This window comes from Phalangium opilio, unplaced genomic scaffold (genome assembly GCF_054372755.1).
Source record: "Phalangium opilio isolate 3A_F unplaced genomic scaffold, DU_Popi_V2 ptg000217l_1, whole genome shotgun sequence".
Lineage (NCBI taxonomy): Eukaryota > Metazoa > Arthropoda > Arachnida > Opiliones > Phalangiidae > Phalangium > Phalangium opilio.
Genome location: NW_028324218.1, coordinates 11531054 through 11558491, shown reverse-complemented (window position 1 = coordinate 11558491; position 27438 = coordinate 11531054). Strand labels below are relative to the sequence as shown.

The window sequence follows — 27438 nt, the reverse complement described above, 5'->3', positions numbered from 1 at the left end:
TCAAATCATGATCACACCTTTATTTGGCGGCTAGAACGTCTGCTAATCCTATAACGAAAGTAAGAATTCGCGAGGCGTTTCACGACATACCATATAATAAAAATATCTTACCATTGGTTACAACAAGTGTATTTATTTTTATAATGTTTTATTGGGGATAAAATTAAATATGGGTAAAATTTACAAGTTTGCTAATATAAAACACACTGCGCGAATCACTAATAAAATTCTACATTTCTTCAATAAAATTATCAGTTTCTAATTCAGACAAGAAAACCATGGTATGTGTAGAGTAAATATATTTATCCTGATTTTAGATAGAAATAATAGTATCATAAGCCTATAGAACTCTTCATAAGTATGTATGGAAATAATTTTTTCGTACGAGCATAAAACCTTCACAAAGTGGTAGAGGGGCGTGTCCTGGTGCCAAAATTCACAAGCCACTGAATCATTGCACACTGATATCTATATCTCATTTCAAGAGCATATCATCATACTATCGTTTGTACCAAAAATATGTTTAGTTATAGGGAAGACGCTGTCTTTATAAAATATCTACGCTGAAAATATGAAACTGCAACCTTAACGCGCACTTTCCGAGGAAACTTTGCAAGCTTTTAATATTTTAAAAAACTTGGAATGTTTAAAAATGTTATGTTAACATGTTTAATTGTTTGTAGTGGTATATTGGTTTACTCATAAGTGAGATATTTCGGTTTTTCGACTGTCGACGGAGATGACTGAAATTCGGTTTTCGTTCGCCTCCTTTGTCATTGCTTCATTCGAAATTCCATTTCGCGTGGCTTCCGAAGTTTTGGCATCTTTAATGGCGTTGGGGTTACCCATCAGCTTCAAACCAATAAGTTTGGTGATTTCCGCGATTGGAGTTTCGACTAGCACATTAAGAATGAACGCCGCGATGGACGATAGGCATAGGACACCAAAAAAGTAGTACACCTGAAAAAACGAAAAAAATATCAGATTAAGTACAAGGCTAAAAGGGAATATAAAGCTTCAATATTGTACTATATCAAAAGAAGCCATTTTTTTCGTTGCCGTTATTGGTGACTTTTGGTCAGAGAGTAATAAAGAAAGCCATTTTGGTACTGATTAGAAATTATCGAGGTGGTCCTCTCTTGAGCATCATATTCCCTTCAACTTACTTAGGGTGGAGGAAAGACAAAAATTATGTCGCACCAAGAAGTTATATCAGTATCTCAGAGAGAAGATATAAGATGCCTTTGTATTCGCGCGCCATAGTCCCAGTCCCCCTTTCAAAATACAAGGGGGGACGTAAAAGGAGGCGCCGGGCTATTTCGCTCTCGTCAGTCGGAAATTTTCCTCACTCGCGTCGTCGCGCTGACGTGAGTTTTCAAGAACCAATGAGATGCTGGTTGTAATTTAGAGACGGGGATTGACTGCGGACCTACGTTAGGACTGGAGATAAAGCTGGAAATCTGGCGAATTTATATCTTCTCTCTGAGATACTGATATAACTTCTTGGTCGCACATATGCGATTTTTAACTATTTAAAAAGGATTGCCTTTGGTGCTGCTCCCATTAGTAATTATAATGGTTAATTAATTTAACATGAAAGTTTACATTTACAACAATGTAAATAGATGGGAAGAAGACCACCTTATATATTAACGCTGGCGATATCGTCCCTACTTATAATGCCCACTTAATGATATTAAAACGCGATGTCATTAATTGACGTTTCGTTTGGATTGATTTAATCAAAATTATTCTTTTTGCATCATATCAATAGATAAAGAGCCTTTCCTAGCGTTTTAAAAATATTTTGTTGTTCAATAGACACGTAAACATCATTCCCCTATCTTCCTTCCATAGAAAGTGGAAAGTGTTCACTGACTGGGAAAAACCCTTATAGACCAATTCAATGCAACTAAGAGGGAAAGATACGAAGGTCAAACCAGGGAGAAAGGGAGATGCCGCGTGAATAGCACGAGGTGTCTCTCTTTTGGGTGGGGGAAGTAAATTTCCCAGCCAACGGGGGTAGTATCGCCCGGGCTACTGCGAGCTCTACTGCGCAAAATCCAAATTTTTTATCTGTCGTGATGTCACTACGCGCATGCTCAATGATCCACCGAATGACCCAAGGTAAAGAGAGAGAGAACATAGTATTTCATACCCCCGTTTTCAACCCCTTCCCGCTAGATACGAGTTCTGTTAGCATTAGGCGGCTTCTCCCTTTCTCCCTGGTCAAACTTTGCCTTCGATCTCGTTTATTGGCGCTTGCGCTGTTGGAATTTTGTATCATGAGAGTGCGCAGAGACTGCAATGTAACATCCCCCCCCCCTTGTATGTCCCGATATTAGGGGATGCCTACCCCCTTTTTACGTTGAATTGGTCTATTAAATTTAGAAAATGACTCACCATCATAGTGTGAGAATAGTCGATGGGTCCTTGTCTGGTACCGACATATCCATAAACGAAAAAGTACTGCACCAGATAAGTAAGATAGGAAATACGGCAAAGAGGCTTATATACACGGAATGATAGAAGGTAATTGACGATTCCACCTCTTTCAAAGTAACAAGCGAGGCAGACCCAAGCCAAACAGGCACCCCAGACACTTCGATACAAAGAAGCGTACACTACGCTTTCCAACTCTCCATAAGGGATACCAGTGTTCCATCTGTGGGTGCCATAGACTGTCGCTAAGCCACTAACGGCGGCCACTGTCCAACCAACAAATCCAAGTCTCTATAAAACAAAATATGGAATAAATTTAAATTACCACTTCAAATAGCAATTTAGTTCCACTCTTCATAGAATATTAATGAAACTATTTTATTCAAAGGAAAAGTTCAGGTAATATAACATTATACCTTAAAAGAACGGTATTTTTCGAAATATAAAAGGAAAAGCATTAATAAAAATAAAAATAAATTATTCCTCATTGTAAAATAATTAGAATATTAATCTAAAAACAAGGACTACTGCGCCGCCATTGGTTTAGTGGCGTCTGATAAATCGAATCTCTACGGGACTGGTTGAATTGTCACAGGCTGAGAGAGGTAAGGGTTACGAGGTTCTGGCTAGCAGACTCCACTGAACCAATGGCGGCGCAGTAGTCCTCAATTTTAAGACTAATTAGGCCTAAATGCTAATTATTTTGTAATAAGAGAATATATATATTTTTTTTGATATTTTTCCTTTTACCTGAACTTTTCCTTCAAAAGAGCATATAAAATAATGCAATTTCAAATAAATTATTTCATATTCTCCTTTTAATAACATAAAAAAACTATAGAATGAAATTTTCTAAAGTTAAAATATGTGCAGATTAAGAAGATATGAATGTAGTTACGGCAAAATTATTTCTTCACTTGAAACTAACTTGAATCGATATCAAATTAAAACTTACACGTGACATCTGAACTTTGGGATTCTTCGCTATAATTGTTCCTACAATCAGACCCAATGCGTAAACGGATAGATGAACATGAGTGGCTGTGTAGGAATATTTCATATATTGGACGCCATAACTAGAATTAAGACACAAATTTGGTTAATATACATTCATCTCTATTATATTTTTCTACAAATACATACGTATAATCCGTGAGCATTAATGTTCCGAGTAAAATTGTTGGTGGAAACTCGAATATGTACGAAACAATTCCTGTACTTAAAATGGACCCCGATATCATAAAAATTAGATACAGTTTTCCGTATATTGGTTTCCTGAAAATAAATTGTAATTTTTTAACATGCTGTTAAGCAGAAACTATGTTGAATTACATTAAAAAACTAATCTATTATGTAAGGTCCTCCTAAGCAATATTTATTCAATAATACTATTTATGCGTATGTATAATTTGGTACAAAATATCGGAAGGCGATAATAGAAGAAGAGTGACACTCTGTATTCTCTTAATACTTTTGTTACGTAACATGATTCTTCCCAGGCTCACCCTTTTTGTTTGCTCTCCTGCTCATCAAACTTCAGATGGGCATAGCACCGTGGGGTACATTCCATAACTGTTTCGTAATAAATCCCCAGCAATCAACCCACAAACCTTGATTGTCTTGACGTTGGACAGAAATTGCAAATAGCTAAGCGATAATAGAGTAATGGTGAGGGAACTATTTATCGTCTATGTGATTCGGTTTAGTAACCTTGCTTCAAATGTTCTAATTTTGGGAAGAATCACGTTACAATTACCCCGATTCATGCTACACTACTCTCGAAGAGAAGTTTTGTATTCTTCTGGTATCGTTTATTCTCATCTTTTACATTCCACTCACTTTAAAGCAACCGTACATTTGAAGAAGGGAATCCGTAATACCAGAAGTAGGATAAGGGACTAGAAGTTAAGAGCTCTTGCATTGGTAATAGATCCTGGCACTAGTGAACAAATTTGAGGATTTTATGCCACTTCCATCGCGCTTACACTAGAGAGAAAAAGATTGGTCGAGTTCCAAAAACATTTCCTACCCCCTTCCCCTCAACCTAAAGCCGCGGAACACGGACGCGGGTGCTTGAATCTAGTTCGGCCGTCTACCGCCACGAGCGTCTCACGTTTTGGAGGGAAAATTCAGAAACCGCTACCAGAGGGCCAACCGTTAGTGTGTTATCAAGAATATTCACTTTCGCCACGAGAAGAATTTGGTTAGCTCAGTACTTCTAGAAATACGTATTCATACACATCCACGATTGAAGGTTTGACAAAACTAACGGAATGTTTTACTTGTCTTCGCAGTTTTTGAAACGAACGATAGAAAATTATATAATATCGTCCATCACTACCCATTGGAAAATTAAACTAGCTGCCATTTGATTTTCTCAAGAGAACATTACATAATATACATATGGTACGTATTACATACTTTACGTAAATGTAGATGAAAATTAATCCCAATAAGAAACAGTGAAAATCCACTGGGATGTACCAAGTATGAACCAAACACTGTACGAAGCAAGATCATCGTCAATCGAAATCAATGTTTCAATTTATACAAGAGTCAGACAAATGGGGAATACTCAGTCCAGAAAACTCAAAATTATTAACAATTTAAATCATTGCAAATTACTGTTTTGAGACTGCATTTTTTTGCACTTGCAATTGCAGTGCTCAAAAGAAAGACCCTTACTACTGGTTGGTTTTTAAATTAATTTGACTAGAGGAAAAAGTAATGATTCTAAAACTAACTGAATTCCGAATTTTGCAACTCGATGTTTATTGTATACTTGCATATATATGCAATCTGGTGACGGATTGCACTCAAGCCCGGCCCACAAAACCAGCACACGTATTTACATGGGATATATGGAGGTAGAATGATTCCTTATAAGATGTAAGTATCTGGTACAACTCATAGCTGAAGGAGAAACGATTATCGATTCGATTTTACTGAAGTATTTTGTGTCACTGTTAAAGACTACTGTACTGTAGAGTCTGACTCTGAGTGTGAATTTGTTTGACTCTTGGTTTTATACAGTTTATCGTGTAAATGTGGCGAATTTCACACCATGTTAGTGAAATCGAGAAAGTTGTTGATGAAGAGCATATTAGTCCACCAGTTCTTACGACAATTGTGGGCTATGTTGTCGAAAATTGGTCTCCAAAATGGACCTGAAGCTCCAGATCCCAACAATGGCACAATTAACGTGATACCAATTGTCAGCATCATGCACGGTAACACTCTGAAGAAACAATTCATGATTATATACACTTTTCAATTAAGGCATCTAATTTTGATTAGGTTTGACAAAAGTAAAAAAAAAGTTTGCTTTTAAAACATAATGAAATGATTTAAATGATCATGTTTTTATACCCATTAAATGAAAGCTTTTTAAAATTATAGACATGCTTACCTAATTATCCTGCACAAAATGATGATCAGAGACGATGGTACTTTCCTTTTCATGGATAAGACTGAGTATGCCATAACAGCTCCGCTATAAAGAATATTTTTTTAGTGTAATATTTCTTTTTACAGGTTGTCATAACAATGTATATCGTCATAAGTTCATAATATGTGTTCCATAACTTTATCACTGGTTACTGAGTGCTTGTGGTGAAGTGACGTAGGTTAAAAGTCAAAGATTCTCGTAAAGCTACGCCTGTTGAGGCTCTGTCAAAGGCTTAGTACAGACTAAATAGGAAGATGGACTGCAAAACGACTGTAGTCAATTCTCGAGTCGTTTGGTGAGTATTTAACATTACGAAGCATATGAAGTATCATACTAATGGAACATATCTTATAAGCTTATGATATCGTTGATGTTTCTGATTTTTTGTGTATTAAAAACAATTTCTAAAAGTAGGCTTAACGTATACGATTCAGCAGTTACCCTATAAAAATAAACGAATCAACGGAGAGGTAAGTATTGCTTCCAGGTTCGAACCAAATGTCTTTTCGCCAACCGTCAAGGTTAAGTGAACTTCCTTTAATGTAAAAAAATAAAAAACATGATTATCTACAATACCGCTTAGGAATTCGTTTTTAAGCATCATCGTATAGACCAAATGAAAAAGATTTCGAGCTAAAAAATGATGTGTTATTTTAAAAACGACCGAGTAGTTATTGTCATTATCATTAATCCATAAGCTAGTAAGAGTCATTGTGGAGCCATTTTCTCGACGTATCTAGGCAAACTAGACTGATCATTGTACATTGCGTGTTGAACACGGCGCTCGCTACTGACCTTTCGTTACTAAGTCAACAGTCATATGGGCTCCCTACCTTTGAAAGTACAATAGTGATTACGATAATCATGATTTATAAGATAGGATAAATTATCTTCTTGAATTGGTCCATAACGATAAGATTTCAGAAAAACATACTTAAGAGATTTTTCTCAGTCATGATGTAACAATGGCCGAGAATGACCCAAGTCATGGAAATGAATCGTAAACCATTTAAGAAATCAAGTTGTGCCGCTCCTCTTTTAGTGCTGACAGCACGCAGAAAGTTTTCTTTCACAGAAAACACATTGGCGATTTTAGCTGCCATAGCTGTGCATGAAAAGGGAACATTTACATATGGTATCAGTTTTATCATATTCTTATCATTAGATGAGAGTTATATATTGTTCAAGTGTGCTAATCCAAAAAAATTAAAAACAATGAAAGATTTCACTAAGATGAATCAGTTGGTATAAGCTAAAGCGGAAGTCCATAACCCCCATAAGTGTGAAGGACTCCTTTTTAAAGGGAGCATGAAGTGTTCAGAAAACTTGATTTTACTAGTTTTAAAATCGAATTAGACCCCTTACAGAATTGCTTGATAAAAGATTACGACAGAGCATCCGGTATGTGGATACACATACTTTAGATAGGACTTCAAAGTTACCAGTCCATCGAAGTATTTGTTGTTTGAAGTCATATATCACGTCTTTGGATCCATATACCGGATTCTCCGTCTTAAAGACCGACTTCCATCCAGCGAACTGAAAACCGAGCCTCGAGACTAACAATGGAGCGACCCTGCCGATTTTCGAATCCCCATTGGGGTAAAAGATGGAAGAGTTCTAGCTAACTGAAAGTCGTGCAATGTGGTTCTAGCGAACTGAAGACACATAATAGAGAATTTCCTTCAGGGGAAAACCAAAATTCGAGTGGAAATAAATTTAAAAGGATTTCTATGGTTCATCTTCAGTTCGCTAGAGCCACATTGCACAGCTTTCAGTTAGCGAGAACCCTTCCAACCTTTTATCCAGCGGGGCTTCGAAAATCGGCACGGTCGCTTCATTGTTTGTCTCAATGGTCGGTTTTCAGATCGCTAGAACCCTTTTAGCTGGAAGTCGGCCTTTAAGAAATTAAAGTGGTCAAACACCTCTAGGGACCATTATACTTTAAAAAAACCCATCAGAACTGCCTAGGTTGGATTTTAGCCTGAAAGATTAGAGACTAATTCGACCATTTTTACTCGACCGGCGGTCTCATTGCATTGTGCATAGCTCAACCAAACAATGAAAGGAATTCAAAACGCTTAATCAAGTGGTGCGTTCTCATTTTTGGTTGGCTGAAACTTTGAACAGTGAGAATGCCAGTCAGATTTTGTGCTAAATTGGAAAATACAAAGTAGAAATGTACGAAATAATTTCTGATATTTCCGTTTAAAATTCAATGCAAATATTTTGATGAGTTCGATATCAACAGTTCATGTTAGCATAAAAACCTAGGGTACTTAACTAACTATGCCGTTATAATTTTTCATTTCACATTATAATGACCTCGATTTCTTTAATTCCTAATTGTGGAACTAACGTAACAATTTTCGTTTTTAAGAATAATTTCACCATAAAAATTATGTGCGCTTTTCGCATTAAAAATTATAAGCCCTAATTTCTTCGTAAAATCTAGAACAGTAGGAAATTTAACTATGATGGATCTTGTGTAATTAATGATAATTTAGAAGATTCCCGTCTCCCACGATGAAATGTTATGTCAGTTTTGTGTGTCTTGCAACAAAAATTGTGGATATCTTGTCTAGCTATGTCATAAACCTTAGATTAATGGGGCTTGTATCTATTAAATAATTAAATAAATTTTGCAACACTAAATTAATTTAGTTATGGCTCAAAATACTCAGTACCTTTGGCTTGTGATGAGTCTATGTACCAGTATTGGACTACTGTTCCGCTGACATTGAAAAGTATAATAATTCCAAAGACAAAGCTGCTCAATTTAAAAAAAAGAAAAACATTAAATTGAACGTTTGCAAAAATGGGTACAACACACGAAAAGGATAAAAACACGGCTCACATTACTATGAGTTGCGCTCTGTCAACGTGAAGCTCTTCCTTAACTTCGCAAGATGTTACTTCAGAGCTTACATTCAGTGGTGAGAGAACTTCAAAAAAAAATGTTAGTTTTTACCCTCATTGAAATTAGCATTAACAATGCATATTGTCAACATAGGCCTAACTATATCATGGAAACTTCACAATTTTGTGATCAGCCTATCCCAGTTGCGAGAAAGGATCCTAGTCTGAAACGCAAAGCGATTCCTCTTTCTGTATCGTTTTCACGTTACAGTTAATTTATGCCATAAGCATATCTTTTATGTTTATGCTTATAATTAGTCATAAGTTATGGAGATCGTATAACTCACGAATTCGTAAAAATAAACTGTCCAAGACGTATAATATATATTACATTCATCTCCTACTAACTGAAAAGTGTCAATTTGGTCCTCGTTAATTCAATTGCAATTTTTGTTGAAAAACGTTTGAAACCAAATATTTCAATTTTGTATTACTTGACTACCAAAATGTTTCGAATTTGTAAAATTAAACTGTCCAAGACGTATAATATATATTATATTGTTCTTTTACTATCTGAGTACTTCACTTCTCATTAGAAAAGTGAGTCATATTTACCATGAGTTAAAACCTTTTCGATGTCAGTTGCGGTGCAGGTATGGGGAACGCATAGTCCCCATTTATACGCGGCGTCGTAGAATATGAACAAGAGATTTTCAAATTCTCTCATTACCTAAAAGAAAATAAGACCGTTAAAGATATTATGTTTGATTTCATTAATATATGCAAAGTTCATGTAAAGATGGCCTAATAACTTGGATTATGGAACTATGAACCCTATTTAAAAGGGGGCGGGGCGCAGCATAGTCTGCTTGATTTAGGGTTAAAGGCCTGTCCGGACTGACACATTTTGCGTGTTCGCATCTTCGCTTTGCTTGTTTGCAAGATCGCGCTACTGTCTACATAGAATTTTCGCAACTTTGCGTCCTCATCTCGCGAAGATACAAATTTCTTGCGACTAGGCCAAGAATTTCGCGCCTTCGTGGGAAAAGCACCAATCACAGATGAGAGGAAGGATGGGGTGTGGATAGGAGCGATTAGCTTCGTTTTGGTCACATTTTCACAATGGCGGAAGCAGCGTGTATAGCAGTGACGCAGTCGAGTCACTATTAATAAAAATATTCAACGTAGATGGCGCTGTGATTTCTCAAATTTCATTGGCTCTCAGAATAGGAAAAGCAAAATATTTGCGTGCGTCTGAACAGTAGCGCAAATTTTTTTCCTGATCTATTGAGAAGATGCGAATAGACGAAGGCATGAACACGCCAACGCGTGCCTTATGTGGACTAAGCTTAAGACGGATCATTCGGTTATGGAGATAGGGCTTTAACGTTACTAGTCCAACAAAGTTCTTTTGTTTGAAGCCATATCTAACGTCTTTGTTGTCCACAAACCGGATGTTGAATCTTAAGAAACCAAAATGTTCAAACCCCCACAATCTATTACCCAAACTTTTGGAAGGGGTATATTAAAACCTTTAAATTCGGGACCCAAAAAGTTAAAGGTACATTAAGACGCTGAAGGATTAATACCTCGTATTTGAAGGTTTCGTTAATATTGGGAAAAATATCCTCGTAGATTCGGACGTGTTTGGGTTTGGGCGGCAAAGGTGGACGGATTCCAACAAGGCAGTATTGACCTTTGATCCCCACGTAGTCGCTGGATTCTTCATCGTCTTCTTCGTGGTGATTGCCTTTAGCTTTAGATGGATGAGGTTCTTTAACGTTTAAACATTGTCCGTAATCACCCAAAGCGTTAATTGTACCACGAAATATACCACTTGGTGGCCTACCAGTTGAATCCAGCACTGAAAATAATAATAAGATAATTTTACAAACTATCATTCACACATGAAATGTACACGTTCGAGTGAGACGCCTTTAACTAAATTTCGGTACTAGCAGCACAGTCGAAAGCGTTCTATAATATATTATTATCGGCTATAAGTCTTATGTTAGCATAATCAAGAAATTGACAATAAGTATGACACTTCTAATTGCCGTAGTGCCAAATGTCTTAAGGAAGATTTGTTGCCATGTTACATACAAGATCTTTCGGAAAGGTTTATCAGAAATTAAGGGGTGATATTTTTTCAAGCATTTCTGCAAGTCATTTAAAAAGTATATTTCTACACATCATTTAAAATCGTGTGACAATAAAATCGTGTATTTCTGCGCTTCATTTAAAAAAGTGTATTTCTGACGATATTTAAAATCGTATAATTCCTTCACCTCATTTAAAATCGTATAATTTCTGCATATCATTTGAAAGCGTGTTATTTCTGCAAATCATTTAAAAACGAATGATTTCTGCACATTATTTAAAAACGTGTAATTTCTGCACATTATTTAAAGACGTGTAGTTTCTGCACATAATTTAAAAACGTGTAATTTCTGCACATTATTTAAAAACGTGGAATTTCTGCACATCATTTAAAACGTGTTATTTCTGCAAATCATTTAAAAACGAATGATTTCTGCACATTATTTAAAAACGTGTAATTTCTGCACATTATTCAAAAACGTGTAATTTCTGCACATTATTCAAAAACGTGTAATTTCTGCACATTATTTAAAAACGTGGAATTTCTGCACATCATTTAAAAACGTGTAATTTCTGCACATTATTCAAAAACGTGTAATTTCTGCACATTATTTAAAAACGTGGAATTTCTGCACATCATTTAAAAACGTGTAATTTCTGCACATCATTTAAAAACGTGTAATTTCTGCACATCATTTAAAACGTGTAATTCTGCAGATCATTTAAAAACGTGTAATTTCTGCACATCATTTAAAAACGTGTAATTTCTGCACATCATTTAAAAACGTGTAATTTCTGCCCATCATTTAAAGTCTTTTAATTTCTGCACATCAAGTCTTATAATTTCTGCAAATCAAGTCTTATAATTTCTGCAAATCAAGTCTTACAATTTCTGCAAATCAAGTCTTATAATTTCTGCAAATCAAGTCTTATAATTTCTGCACATCATTTAAAGTCTAATAATTTCTGACATCATTTAAAGTCTAATAATTTCGGCACATCATTTAAAGTCTAATAATTTCTGCACATCATTTAAAGTCTAATAATTTCTGACATCATTTAAAGTCTAATAATTTCGGCACATCATTTAAAGTCTAATAATTTCTGCCATCATTTAAAGTTTAATAATTTCGGCACATCAGTTAAAGTCTAATAATTTCTTAACATCATTTAAAGTCTAATAATTTCTGAACATCATTAAAAACCGTATATTTCTACACTTCATTTAAAAACGTGTAATTTCAGAACATCATTAAAAATCGTATATTTCTACACTTCATTTAAAAACGTGTAATTTCAGGCTTTCAGCACGTCATTTAAAATAGCTTATTTTATATATATATACCTGAAGTCTTACTATTTCCTGTAGTTTCAAAAATTAGTTACAATTAATTTATGTAATGGCTCAATAGACCTCATGTAACAAGGAAATGAAAATCTTAAATATATTAAATTATCATTACTTGAATTATAATGATAAATTTTTCTTCAATTTTATTATAGATAATTACACATTCCATCAAAAATTAACATGTTCGGCAGGTTTTCTCGGTTTAATTATTTTGTTTTGACAAATTTGATTTTAAGCGAAATGTAAAGATATCCACATGAGAATGGGAATGGGAATGGAAGTGATAGCAGTAAAACCTGGCAGTCGATCTGAGTGGTTTAGATATTTGAGGTTAGTACCTTTCCTAAAAGAACTGACTGTGAGGAATATTCGTCCAAAAGGGTTTAACTTTCCTTTTCTTATATGGGAAGATACGGAAAACCACTATAGATAATAGAATCAATTATCCTTCAATATCTAACCCAAGCTAAAATAAATCCACGAGACAAGGTCATTCCTAATGAGATATAATTGCATTAAAACTATTTTCCTTCCAAAAAATTGCAATAATTAAATTTAATAAATCTGAAACCCATCAATCATAGGACTTATTTATTAGTTGACTTGTTTACGAACACTTCTGCTTGACAAAAGGTTCAGTAACGTTCTTCTATCGAAGACTTTTGAAGGCCGACACGCGTTACTCCATGCACATGTGTGCCAATTTCCTTGTTTATGGTTCCAATGTTAGGGAGTCAATATCTCCGCAACTAAATATTGTAGCCCCCTTGTTCTTTGAAACTTTCCACTTAGTTTTACCCTAAGAACATACCCATTAATTTATGGCTGACTTATCAAAAACACCCTGTATAGAGCTGACATTATAATTTAATAATTTTAACATTTGCAAAGTTTTCAACTCGGTGCAACGTAGTCAGCCGACATCGAGAACAAAATAACCTCACAGTGTAAACACTATTACACAAACTAGCCGAACATTTTTTACCCCTTTCTCTCATTAACAACTTCTATCACATAAAACTTAAAGCATAAGAAACAATATTTACTATTAGGCCTCCATGAAAATGTCTTATAAATTTATTTTAGACGACTTGTGCCACCTGACTATTTCATTTCAACCTCATACGCCATTTGCACAGAGAGGCCTAAAACTTATGGTTCAGATACAATACTAAATCACTCTTATATTATTTAATATTCAAAATGGATATATTGTTCAAATTTCAAGTAGTCGTAATTGTTATTATAATTATCGATGTTTGTTGCTCGATAAACATTCCTTTAAACGGAGGCAACGATTTCAAAAACATTTTTACTGGTGTAAATTGCCAACAAAAAAATGTCATTTATTTTGTTGGCAATTTAATAAAAATATTTATTTTGTTGGCAATTTACTCTTATAAAAATATTTATTTTGTTGGCAATTTACACCAATAAAAATATTTCCTCTGATCGTAAATGTGTTTCCAGCGTTTAAAAGTGTGTTTTTTATAATTTACCATGGGACTTAAAAATAAATTTAATATTTTTGTTACTCGATCCAGCTTTAACAGCTGAATGTATTTGGGATTAATTTGGCAGACAGGTAGACTATGATACCACTTTACAAAACATACATTATAATACTTTACTAACTGCTAGCTTAAATTGCTCATCATAGCAAAGGTACTAATTTAACGCGAACAGGGTTTTAGGTAGGGTTCAACTAGTTTTTTACAAAAAGAAAAAAATTCAAATCTGGAATTTTGATTTCACTGAACACTAATGTTAGGTATAAAAGGCAAGACCAAAATCCAATACTTTTCAAGCAAAAAGGACACATGTCATATAAATAATTTATAGTTTGACTAAACTGGCAGGAGGCAAAGCGCACGCAACCTGCCGTGCGTGGAAACACGACTTGTCAGTATAGGTTCAATATTGTGTTGTCGAAACAACTACCATAGTTGAATTTATTTATAAATACCAATGCGAGGTAAACGGTAAACAAAATCCAAAAATTTAACACTTGTCAAATACCAATTGAAATATGTCAAGGATATCCTGCATAATTTGACTAATGACAGGTGGGTAACTGCGCTGCAACCTGCCCTGCTTGCCAACCTAGTTTCAGTCAGATCTGTAATTCAAACTTTCATTTTCTTCCTCGATGCTACTATAAACTGTTACAAAGTAATTGGTATCCCTGCGATTTAAGGAAGCATTTATCTAAAAGCGCTCCTCTGGTAGCACTTACCCAAAAAATACCTTAACACCCGTATGTATCAGCCACTTATAAATGTAGTGTGCCTTGCATAAACTGGTTCAAATGGCCAGAACCAGGCTGAGAAATAAGGCATATTGTTAAAGTGGGCCTGTTACCAGCTACACTCCGTCCTGCAGTAATAAACTGCAAAAGTTCATAAGTCACACGATAAATTGGGACGCGTATTTTTTAAAACGGGCCTGGTATTTTTTTTAAACCGAGCCTGGTACTTTTTTACAAACCGAGCCTGGCACATTTTTGAAACCGTGCCTGGTACCTTTTTTTTTTGAAACCGTGCCTGGTACCTTTTTTTAAACCAAGCCTGGCACCTTTTTTAAACCAAGCCTGGCACCTTTTTTAAACCAAGCCTGGCACCTTTTTTAAACCAAGCCTGGCACCTTTTTTAAACCGAGCCTGCCACCTTTTTTAAACCGAGCCTGGCACCTTTCTTAAACCGAGCCTGGCACCTTTTTTTAAACCCGAGCCTGGCACCTTTTTAAAACCCGAGCCTGGCACCTTTTTAAAACCGAGCCTGGCACCTTTTTAAAACCGAGCCTAGCACCTTTTTTAAACCGCGCCTGGTTACTTTTTTAAAACCGCGTCTGGCTACTTTTTACCTCTCCGAGTGACGTATGTCACGGAGAGGTTCTGTAACGATCGTGTGTGTCTGTTTGTTTGTGTGTGTGTGTGTTTGTGTGTGTGTCTGTTGTTACACCCACGTGACCGCGTTCGCAGTTTCCAAATCGGAGCAAACGTGTTCGCCATTTCCGAACTGCTTTCACAGGTTCGGAAATGGCTCCTCTACTTGAGTTCTCACACCACCATCTTCTGGTCTTTGTCCATCCCACACGGACACCAGTCTGTACTTACTGGCTTCTAATCACCACCATCTTCTGGTCTACGTCCATTCCACTCGGACACCAGTCTTTACATACTGGCTTCTAATCACCACCATCTTCTGGTCTTTGTCCATCCCACTTGGACACCAGTCTGTACATACTGGCTTCTAAACACCACCATCTACTGGTCTTCCGTCTATTCCACATAGACACCAATCTGTCTCATTGGCTTCTACTCCATTATCATCGTTTGGTTTTAGGATATACGCGGCGATCAGCTAGGGTTACGAGAAACGTCTAGCCTCCCTAAGGTGGGATCGCCACCAAAGGTTTTCGCAATTGCGCTTTTTCCTTACTATTATAATGGAAAAGAATCGTATATATACCCCAAAATTTGAAGAAAGCGGGCAAGAGGGGTATCCTTCACTTTAAACGTCAATATTAGCAAAGTTTGAGATGATAATAGGTATAACTTTATTTTAAACGATTTAACTATTATTAATGTTAATTATTGAAGATTAAAATAATTAAAAATAATTATATTTATTTAAATATTAAAGATAATCTTGTTTCTCAACTTAAAATTAATACGGAAAGAGTTAAAAAGCAGTCTATGTTTTTGTCTGTGTGTGTCCGTCCATTGTTACACTAGTGCGTCGCGTTAGCAGTTAGCCTTGTGTTGATGTGTTAAGAAATCATACAGAACCTTAATATTCCCTTTTTCCATAATATAAAGTGAATATGTGGAAGTATTTTTCGTAATTATGATGCATTTTGTACTTTTGTAGCTTTAAAGCTCTGTTTCATTTTGATATTCCAAAGATTTGTTTTAATATTGTTATTTGAAATGGCTGTTTATATATTACTTAAGCTATACTTCATCTGTATATAGAATAATGCTTGCTTTAGTGATTTCATGAAAAAAACTAAGACCTAGACTTCGGCGGGTATATTAAGTAGCATCCGCAATAGGCTTAGTGAAACAAAGAGTAAATAATTGAGGCCTGAGGTGAAGTAAACTTTGGGCTTTGATTTTCGTGTCTGAAATGAAGAGACATCAACGGTTCAGAGTGAGCCGAAAGTTAAATACACTATTAAATAATCACGTTAACATTTTATAATAGAAGAAAAGATTATGGTGGCAATTAGAATAGTAAAACGGCTAATGGTAAACGGGTAGTAGCTACAGACTTTTTATTCTCTTTATGGTGCGCATTGACTATTAGTGCGTCTATCTACAATTTAGATTTGGTGTTAATTAACGTTAACATTCATGTTGGCAAACTAAGAATATTGTTGAGGTGAGACGAGACGATAGTGTTTACACTGCAAACCAGTTGTGAATGTAGCTATCAGAATATACGGTAAACAGCTGAAGCGTAGACTTCATTTCCTGATCTTTTCCCCATTGACTGATTTCCATGTGTCCAAGATTTATCCTTATTGGATGTAAAATGTCGTCTGCTTTACTGTATTATTCGCTATGCTTGGAATACTGCTTCAATATTTCGTAAATTTTTACTTCAAAAAAGAGAAATAATTCCATATCTAGGTAAATAAGTTTGTAGTAGTAGACCTCTTGACTCGGAGAGGTAATATTTTGGTTTTCCCAACTTGTTTAAAACCGCGCTGGTCACTTTTTTAAACCGAGCCTGGTTACTTTTTTAAAACCGCGCCTGGTTACTTTTTTAAACCACGCCTGGCACTTTTTTAAACCGGTCATATTCCCACTGCCACCGCCTGGTTTCCCACGCTGGTCAGGCCCTCGGAAGTCAACATTGAAGACCCCCGTTTTAAGGAAACATTCTCTTAACACGAGGTAACTTCTTCCGCTCTTCTATACCTGCTTTCAATAAAAGGTAAAAACTTTCCTTCAAGTACGAATAATATTTTGACGTTTATAAAGAATATCGTATATTTTAGTATAAAAAAGAAAAGAAAAAAAAACCTGTCTTCAATTCATATGGGCGGATATTTCCGCCACTTTCACTAAACTATTTCCGCTAAATATTTAAAAATAGAATGGAATTTAATATACACGGAATGTGGTGGTTATTTGGTCACGTTTTAGACCTTTTTCAAAATTCGAGGGGTGAAATAGAATTAGGTTTTTGACCACCTTGTTGTTTTAAAACAGAACTCCCGTTATGTTTATCAAACAAAAGAGCTTTGGTGGAATGATTACTTTGAAGCCCTAGCTTTGTTTGTTTTTGTGTTCATATACCGGACACTCCGTTTCAACCTTACATCAAGTAGACAATACTGTTACCCCCTTTCAAAATAGTCCATTTTATCAGATCCAGGTTGAAATTTTGATTCTAGCCTTTGACAAACCGTGAAAACTGTCCTCTAACATATTTAAAATACAGTATAAGGTAGTAACAAATGTGGATGAGAGGGAAAGTATGACAATGGCCATAGAGCCTGTGTTAAAAAACGCGGACATCAAAGTTTCGCCAATAACTATTTAGTTTACTAGTGACTGATGGACTTGCAAACTCGCGACTGAAAGTAGTTCAGACATTTATGCTCCTTGGTTTAACCATAGCCCACTCGATCACGCGAATCACGACGCAAGCTGCTCGCGCTATAGTTAAATTACCGAGATTTGTTTTAAACGTATCTAGTTTTATGTACTCTTCTATTGCTTCGATAACCTTACTTAAATCCATATTATACCTTCAAATACCTTTTAAAACATTACCAGCTACTCTGTTCTGACTACAAACACAAATCGAGGAAGTTCTAGCATACACATTAGCAGACGACGGTAACCGCGTAACCGCGAATTAACACAAGATCTATTTTAAGGGAGTGAACAGGCCCAGTATAGCCACGCGAATAAAACGGTCAACTATAACTAAACTCTGATGACTCGCGACTTTTGGCCTTTTTTATACTTTTCCTCTCATCCACTTTTGGTAGTAAGTACCTCCTCCAGCCTAGCCCTTTGTTTATGGAATTTTGAAAAAAAAAAAAAAATATAAAAAAACACCGGTATAAATCTAGTAATTTGAATTTAAAATTTTAACTAATTCACTTAACTCTAAGAAGCATAACCCTTTGTTTATGGAATCTTCAAAAACAAATAAATCTAAAAAGATAATTAAAAATAAAAACTCGAGTGATTAGATTCAATTGTAATCTAGTAATTCCAATTTCAAGTTTTTACTAAATCAAGAAACAAACCCTTTTCACTCCACTGAGAAGCATTTAAAAGACAAGATACATTTTGGAAATAACCCTTTCAAAAACAAAGTATCATAATTAAATTCAACTCATTAATTCCGTGCACGATATTTTATTATATTTCTGACCTTGAAAAAAAATACCTGGCATGAAAAACATTGGGTTATTTTCCACAAAATTATATTTTACGTATTTTCGGGTTAAACCAGATGAGCCAATGAGTGAAAGTCGCCAAAAACTATTTAACACGCAAGTTTAAAAATAAATATTTCGAATAACATAAAAGGAGCCTCTTTAAATTTTATATTCTATTCGAAAAAAAAATATTTCTATTCAAAATTTAGTAACTAACTTATTAATATTTTAATAACATAAAACGTACGTGCTTATTACACCGAAAGTTTTGATTTCATTCCAAAAAATATATTTTGATTCAAAATTTAGAAAATGCACTCGTCGTTGTCCCGACCGAAAGTTTTGATTTCATTCCAAAAAATATATTTGGATTCAAAATTTAGAAAATTCATTCGTCATTGTCCGTCGGGACATTTTCATTAAAATTTGTCGGCAAATAGAACCACAAACCCTTAAAGTCCGTTATAAGACAGGGACACCAGGGGTCCTATAATTCCTAAAAAATACCATATTTTTCTGTAATTTGAGTTGACACACAGGATATTTTATGTATTATATTATAATTATAAGTTCCTCTTTTCAAAGTAAAATCCAATTTGTAATATTTTTTCGATTTTTCTACATCTATCTTTTAAGCCAAAATAGTATTATACAGTTTATGAGCATTTTAAGTCCTATATTTTCCTATACAAGACATTTTTCTCCTTTAAAATCCTATAATTCCTGTAAAAAATTCTTATTTTTCTTATAAAGAATTTTAGTTTTTGGCTGGGTTCCCTGATAGCACATAAGGCACCAGTGCACTAAATGTATATGAAATCGGTTGAAATAAGCCTGACTTTATGCCATGGAGGGGTTTTTTAACACTTTTGATCACCATTTTTCAAGATGGCGATGGATTGCTTTATCGATTCTTCTTCTAATTATAAGACCAGTCTGCACAGTGAAACATTCGGGAAATATCTCCGAATGATTATAAAATTCAAATTAGGTTCCGATTTTAAGAATAATTTGAAGTATCCCCCTCCGACCAATCGCGTAACGTCGTGCCTTTTTATTAATAAAATTCTCGTGGCACGCTCCATGTCAAATGAAATTTATCGCGAGATTTGATAAAATTTGCACGCGATGTGATAATCGTGGCGCGAGACATGGAGCGTGCCACGAGAATTTTGTTAATAAAAAGGCGATTGGTCGGAGGGGGATACTTCAAATTATTCTTAAAATCTGAACCTAATTTGATTTTTAAAATCATTCGGAGGTATTTCCTGAATGTTTCACTATGCAGACTGGTCTTATAATTAGAAGAATCGATAAAAAATCACTTTAAATTCCAATTCACCCTCCTTTTAAAGGCAGTAAGAACCAAATCAAAAAATTCTGTGTTAGCACTCACGACGGCTTGATTTTGATGTAACTAGAACTAACTTGTTTATCATTGAAATACCTGTATTCTAGTCAAGATTTCTCTCTTCAAAATTTTCATTTGTCAAAACAAAACAATAATGAGAAATTAAATAAACTGTGAGAAAGTAACTTCAATTCTATTTCCGGATGTAATGAAAAAAACCTACTTTCTGCCCGGGAAAATGCCTCTCGTATAACAGGAAAGGATGCCTAAAATATTTTCTATATAATATAATAAGAACCACCTTTGCAGTTGAACCAACGTTTCTCATGGAGGAATTTTTAAATTTTGGTTGCGCCTACTCTATTCAATTTTCTTTTACTATTTTCCTTGTTGTGTCGTTATACATTGAATATTCCGTCGTGGTGGACGTTTTACAATAAAAAACGTCTTTATCAGAGCGTTTTATAAAGAGTTTTGGTATCATTGTTATAATAACCAGGAACCCCCTAATAAAATGATTGCTAATTTTGTTTAAACTGGTTATAATAAATTGATTTGGGTAGGTAACATTTTTTCCTTGTTAATATATTGTATCGTAAGTTTATAAGATATACTCCATAAGTATGACACTTTCTATTCTTCATAATGCTGAGACTTACTGAGAGCTAGTTTTGCAGTCCATCTTCCTATTTAGTCTGTACTAAGCCTTTGACAGCGCCTCACCAGGCGTGGCTTTACGAGAATCTATCACGATTCACCTACGTCACTTCATGACAAGCTCTCAGTACCAGTGACAAACTTATGGAGCATATCTTACGAACTTATGATAGTATTAATGCTTGTTCTTTGTACGTTAAACCTTGGCTTAAATTAAATTAATTTAAAGATTTGGTAACTACGAAAATATTCTTACGCTATGAAAATTTTTTACTTCTGTACAATTATTGATTTTCTTCATAACTAGCTAAACTCCTCAAAATACAATTATAATAGGTCAAGCATTATAGTTTTTTGGGTCATACAATTGATTCGCGATAATGAGCTAAATCCCTTGAACTTTCTAATTTGTTTACAATATACGAAAGAGTTATTGATAATAGAAAAGTTGATGTTATGAAGCCAGTTAGTTACTTGTTGTTGAAAGGTAAATTAAAATGATGTAACATGTTTTGGAGTATTTCAAAAATGCGTCATTTCTTATAGAATTGAAAAAATTGTTGCTATGGAACATCAAACGGCAGCTTACGTAAAAGCTGCTATTGAAGAATAATTTTATTTTAAACCTATGAAGATTGATTCAGCCAGGAGCAGATGACAAAGGAGTCTCGGACGCTAGCTTCCATAATGTAGAGGGCAATGGGATCCGCGAACGTCACGGTTATTAACCAAAATCCTTACGCCAGTGCCACCTCTCGCAGGAAATTTGAGCTTTATTTTCCAACCAATAGCGTGGCTGCAAAGTCTCGAAAGGAGATCTGGGAAATCGCGTCTGCAGCCTCTCTTTAAAAATACGTATCGTCTGCTTATAATTAGCCTAGGCTTAACGAGTATTAGAGTTAAAAAATGGATTTCAACGGCTTTTTAATCTTTTTTTTAGACTAAAATTGATAATGAAAAGCCCAGCGAGTGAGTATTAGAGTTAAAAAATGGATTTCAACGGCTTTTTAATCTTTTTTTTAGACTAAAATTGATAATGAAAAGCCCAGCGAGTAACGTATGTACACTATTAAAAAACTAAAATGTGTTTCAGTGCCAAATTTTTCTAAATTTATTCTTGAATTAAATGATAGCTACAAGAGGTTGGGAAAAGAAATCACTCACGATATTTTAAAACCCAAAAAGTAAGAGACAGTGATTTCGTTTCCAACCTCTTGTAGCAGTCAATTAATTCCTACCTTTAAGGTCACAAAATGTAGTCTTATATTTTATCTTAATACCAACGATTACAGCTGTTTGAATAAAGTAATTATATTGTGTATATTTATGTCGCGATCGGGTAAGACGAACCTCAGTAGCCACCGTTAGTCCGTTATTAAAAAAAAATTCCCAGCAGACTTTGGTGCCAGATATAATCCACCAAAAGCATCGTCTGCTATAATGTCTGATAGCGCCTCTATGGCAAACGATACCGCTACAGCTGTGACGTACGCGGGTCCCATTGCCCTCTATATTGTGGAAGCCAGCGTCCGAGACTCCTTTGTCATCTGCTCCTGATTCAGCTTTGACTTTAAAATTTTACGAATTTTAGTTAAATTTTAAATGGTTATTTTTGCTATGATACAGTGTTCGAATTAAAACCCACGAAAAAAACCCACTTAATAAAATCCATCACCAAGATTTTAAATTTTTTTTATGAATTTTAATGCTAGAATAATTTCACTTTAAAGTCTGTTTAAGATATTTATTGATTGAACTTCAAAAATATTATTTGATAATATTTATTATTTTTTATGAAACATTTTAAGACTTTTTTTACTAAACAGTGACTTTTGAATAACAATTTCTGCAATTCACACAACTGCTAAAGATAAAAAACCCCAAAAAGCAATAAAATCCAGAAAAACCAGAATAAACCCTCTGGGCTCTGGGTTTTTTTTTTTTTTTTTTTTTTTTTAATAAAAGCCGGGTATTTTTTCCAACTGTCCAATGATTCAATTTTGATGTCATCTTCATGACATTGAGGCCTACACCAATATTATAAGTAGTGTTCGTACGGGGTAAAAATTTAATCGGGGTCGGGGTCGGGGGCAGGTTATCCCCGAAAAAAACAAGTCGGGGTCGGGGTCGGGGTAAGACATCGCATGCTGAATAATTTTGGAAAAATGATAAAAAAATCGTTAAATTTCTGGGTGTTTGGAAAGAAACTTTATTAATATACAAATTCGAACTGTAAAAAAGCCCAATAAATTCCGACTTTCCGAGCTACGCAGCTACGATTCCCACGAAAGACCACTGCCATTACAAAAGACGGGGGAGGGCCGCCGATCTACGAGAGGGAGGATGGTGAACTTTGAAATTTTGGTGACTGTTTTTACTGTATTTTGTTTGTTGTTAGTTACCCCCTTGCCCTTTTTTTTATAAAGGAGAAGCGGAGCACTTATTTGGGACGAATGAGATGATTGTTTTTGGCGCAGGACAAAAAATAATTTGCTAAAAATAACCTAACCAAAATCTAACCCCGAAAAAAACCCCGACTACATTTTACATGTTAGGTACCGGGGTCGGGGTCGGGGGAAAAAGTCGGGGATCCCCGGTTTTCGGGGTCGGGGTCGGGGTCCCCGTACGAACACTAATTATAAGCTATCGTGTATTAGAAAATAAAAAAGCTTATCTATAACTTCACGAAATTTAGTCTAACGCCAACTTTTAATCTATTCCTTCTCATAATATTAAAGAGGTATAATTTTAGTTATTTATTTTTTTTCTGCAAGGCTTAGTTCAAAATGAATAACGGTATAAACAAGATGGCCCAAGGGCTGGGCCTTAATAGTAATTTTACACGGCTCACGTGACCCCCCGTATAGTTGACAACTAAAAACATTTCTGAAACACAATCGTGTATCCCTTTAATTTCTAATAACGTCACATTTCAAATAATATTAATGAAACTAAATTGTGCACCCCACTAAAGTATAATTTTTAAAAACCATACGAATCAAATAATGTATTTAAACAAAATCCTGGATCCCCTAAACCAGAAATCACTATGACCGTAAAGCGTCCCCTCTATTTTACGAAACCTAACCTAACCATCCAGCATAATCTCTGATGTATCACGCGCACAAAGTGCAGTAGTGCACGAAAATTATCATCTTGTTTCCCTTCACTCAAAAAAGCCCGCGAGATTTAAACTACCTTTCTTTCCTCTCTCTCCGAGCGGGATGCCCCCTCTCCCTCTTCCCCCTCTCACTAATATACCAGGCAGGCAGTTCTCTCTCTACGCGGAGCTTCGTATCGCCACCGCGTACGCTAGCGATCTCTCTCTCTCTCATCGTAAGCGTACGTTTCGCGGACGCGACCGGTTTCCCTCTCTTATCGTAAGCGTTCGTTTCGCGGACGCGTCCGGCACAGGGACAGGGACAGGGGTTTTGGTGCCGTTTCTTAAATTTTACCGTAATTAAAATTACGTGTAAAATTAAAAATGATGAACCCAAATGCTTAGACGTAACTCAATCGCAGAAGATTAAAGAAACAAAGTAGTTTCAAGAATATAAGCTCGTCTTTCCCTGAAGTCCAAATGTTATTTAACAAACTAAATAATAAAACTTCCGGCCTGCCCTAAATATATGGATTTAATTTAAATAAGTAGGAATGTAAATGAGCTTCATAATAAAAAAAAACTCGGTTCTTTGCTTATTTTAATTTAAAAAAAAATATACTTTTTTCAAAAGAAGAGCCGCAGAATCGTCTGCTTAAAATAGGGTTGATACGGAACATAGTGTATGTGTATCCAAAGACACGAGATAAGGCTTTAACGTTACCAGTCCACCAGGAACCTTTGTTTCAAGCCATATCTAAGGTCTTTGGAGAAAAACCAGACGCTATTTCACCCCTTACTTTTGAAAAGAGACTATAAAAGGTCTACAAACTAATATGGTGTCATTATCAAAAAGTTTAATTGACTTTTTAATGTAGTTTTTCATTGGGTGCAAGAAATTTGCCACCAATGAGGAATAATTTAGGAGCCTTAGCTGCAATCTAAGTCAATGTCAGGGGCAGTTTCAGTAACAAATCCGATAAAATAGTTCTACGGAAAATGCTAACGGAAAACGTCATAAAATGCCTTGCCAACGTTTGAACATGTTAGAGAAAGGGTTGTAGGACCGAATAATCTACGACATTTTGGCGTCCGAGCCATTCTAAACAATTTGGGGTCGGAGTGTTTTACTGACGATCCCTTAAAAATAAGTAGGAACTGAAAGAGAATGCTAATTTAATGATATGAAAACTAGCACGCAATTAGAGAAAATGGTGAAAATGTTTTGCCATTATTGTATACTATGAACTATACAATATATACTATACGCTATACACATAATCAGTATATACTATAAGCTATATACGATATATATACTGTACGCTATATATACTGTACTCTATATAAGCTATAAGCGTAGGCTATGTATACTATAATCTTTCCATCTATATATGCTACAGCCTACATGTACTACCAAAACAGTATCATGGAATTACGATTAAAGTAGTAATCATACCCTAGTAAAGTCGCGGGTAACGGTTAGTGTCTAATATTTTAAATTATAGTGTAAAGTGTGCTGTTGATCTTTGCAAAGAAACACGCTTGAAGGTCTTATAACAAAATAATATATGATTTTAAAAAATTTAATGACAAAAGGTGAATTTGAAAGAAATGAATAACTGCATCTTAATTTTTCTATGTGGTATTTTAAACTTTTGAAAAAAACACAAACCCAAATGTAATTTACTATCTTATACAAAACGGTAATTTTTCCAGATAATTCTTATTTTGTCATATTTTCACAGATAATTCTTATTTTCTCTGATAATTCTTATTTTCCCTGATTTTTTCTGATAATTCCTATTTTCCCTGATTTTTTCAGATAATTCTTATTTTCCCTGATTTTTTCAGATAATTCTTATTTTCCCTGATTTTTTCAGATAATTCTTATTTTCCCTGATTTTTTCAGATAATTCTTATTTTCCCTGATTTTTTCAGATAATTCTTATTTTCCCTGATTTTTTCAGATAATTCTTATTTTCCCTGATTTTTCTGATAATTCTTATTTTCCCTGATTTTTTCAGATAATTCTTATTTTTCCTGATTTTTTCAGATAACTCTTCCTTTAACTGATTTTTCTGGTAATTCGTATTTTTCCAGAAAATTCGTATTTTCCCTGATAATTAGTTTTCCCTGATTTTTGCTCTAAACAAATCTCCCCAATATTTCCTTCCCAGTTTCCATATTGGTAAAAAACCAAAGAAATACCCAACATTTAAGACAACGTATAAAATTTATCCTCATAACTTGAAAACATGCTGTTTTCACTATAAATTCCAATATTGCAGTTACGACATTCCAACACTAAAAAAACCAAAAAAATAAAAAACAGTCGGAATCACCTAGTTTCCGATTCTAAATCCGGACCCTGAGGTTTATAATACCACTTTCATTCAGTTCTAATATTCGAAACCGCCCCACAATACCAAAAGAAAAAAAAAGGTATAAAGATCAACAGGGAAAGAAAATCTAAAATGAAAAAAAAAAAAAAAATAAAGTTACTTTCAAAAATTCGCCCATAAATCTATACTGGTAATCTGGTTATATCAGTTCCTAAAAATACCCTTAAAACACACGTACCCAGTACCGTAAATATCCCTAACTCGAGGCAGTAAGCAAAACCTCAAACAATGTTTCCTTATTTAACACGTATAATAAACATAGTATCACTAAAGATAAAAAACAAAACAAAACAAAACTAACGATTACTTATTTCATTATTCAATTCACTTACATTTAAACGCCCACGATTCGAGGTTCATCGTTGACCTAAAGACTTTAATCAAGGAAGCCACGCAATTTTGATGCAATTCCACTTCGGACGCTATAGTTAGAACATAAGGGAAAATCCGCCTTATGCCATTTCGAACGGTTTTCGCGATTGTTTCTTCTAAACCTAGTAACTTATTAAACGCTTCTCGCTCGGTTTTTTCCAATTTAGGGTTAGGTAACTTTGTAAGTGTAGCACCGGAAAAGTCTATTGTTGATAAAATAAGCACCGTAGTAAAATAAACGCAGAAATGTAACGAAATTAACTTCATTTTCTTTAACAGAAAAAAAAAAATTAAAAAAATATTCTTAATTCTTTTTTTCTTAAGATGATATGAACGCGAAACCTTCTCCGTTAACTAACACTTTCTTTTTGACAGGAAAAGAATTTTGGTAATGGTAAGTCTGACTGGAACTGCTGGCGACTCACTAGATCGCGTGTAATTTTAGTTTCCTCCTTCCGAGGGTTTGAGTTTTATCTCCGGTTTTTATTATTCCCCCCTTTTTACCACTCCAAGTGACGATGGCGTTATGGAGAGGTATTACACTGGACATGTCTGTGTGTGCATGTCTGTCACCGCGTTCGCAGTTCATGGCAAATTGGAGCAAACGTGTTCGCAGAAGGCAATATTAGCTTCTACTCCATTATCATCGTTAGGGTTAAGATTTACGCGGCAAATCGGCTAGGGTTACCAGAAACCTCTAGCCTCTTAATAGGGACTTGGCAATTCGGGCCTAACTCCGCCCCCAGCGCCATTATGCTATGTTTTTTAACAGAATGAAAGCTATATAAGCTCCTCCTCCTATATTATATTTTAGTACTAGTGAAAAGTAGTACCGCCAAGTCTCTATGGCAGGGCTTCCACGAAAGGTTCAAGCAATTGCACGTTTTCTTTTCATTTATATCAAAAACGGATTTATGTAAGAAGAACGTTGAACGTAGCAAATTCACT

At 35.0% G+C, this 27438-nt stretch overlaps 1 protein-coding gene across 1 annotated transcript; it reads right to left on the bottom strand.

Moving 5' to 3' along the window:
- Window positions 1-133: 133 nt before the first annotated feature.
- Window positions 134-27053, bottom strand: LOC149616303 (nose resistant to fluoxetine protein 6-like). Its single transcript, XM_089856418.1, has 14 exons — window positions 26451-27053; window positions 10339-10613; window positions 9365-9479; window positions 8748-8835; window positions 8578-8660; window positions 6825-6995; window positions 6332-6425; window positions 5852-5935; window positions 5506-5680; window positions 4864-4943; window positions 3586-3717; window positions 3398-3518; window positions 2404-2733; window positions 134-960 (listed from the first exon to the last, which is right to left on the bottom strand). The coding sequence occupies exons 1-14, from the start codon at window positions 26755-26757 to the stop codon at window positions 700-702; spliced, it is 2316 nt and encodes a 771-aa protein (XP_089712544.1). The 5' UTR covers window positions 26758-27053; the 3' UTR covers window positions 134-699.
- Window positions 27054-27438: the final 385 nt, after the last annotated feature.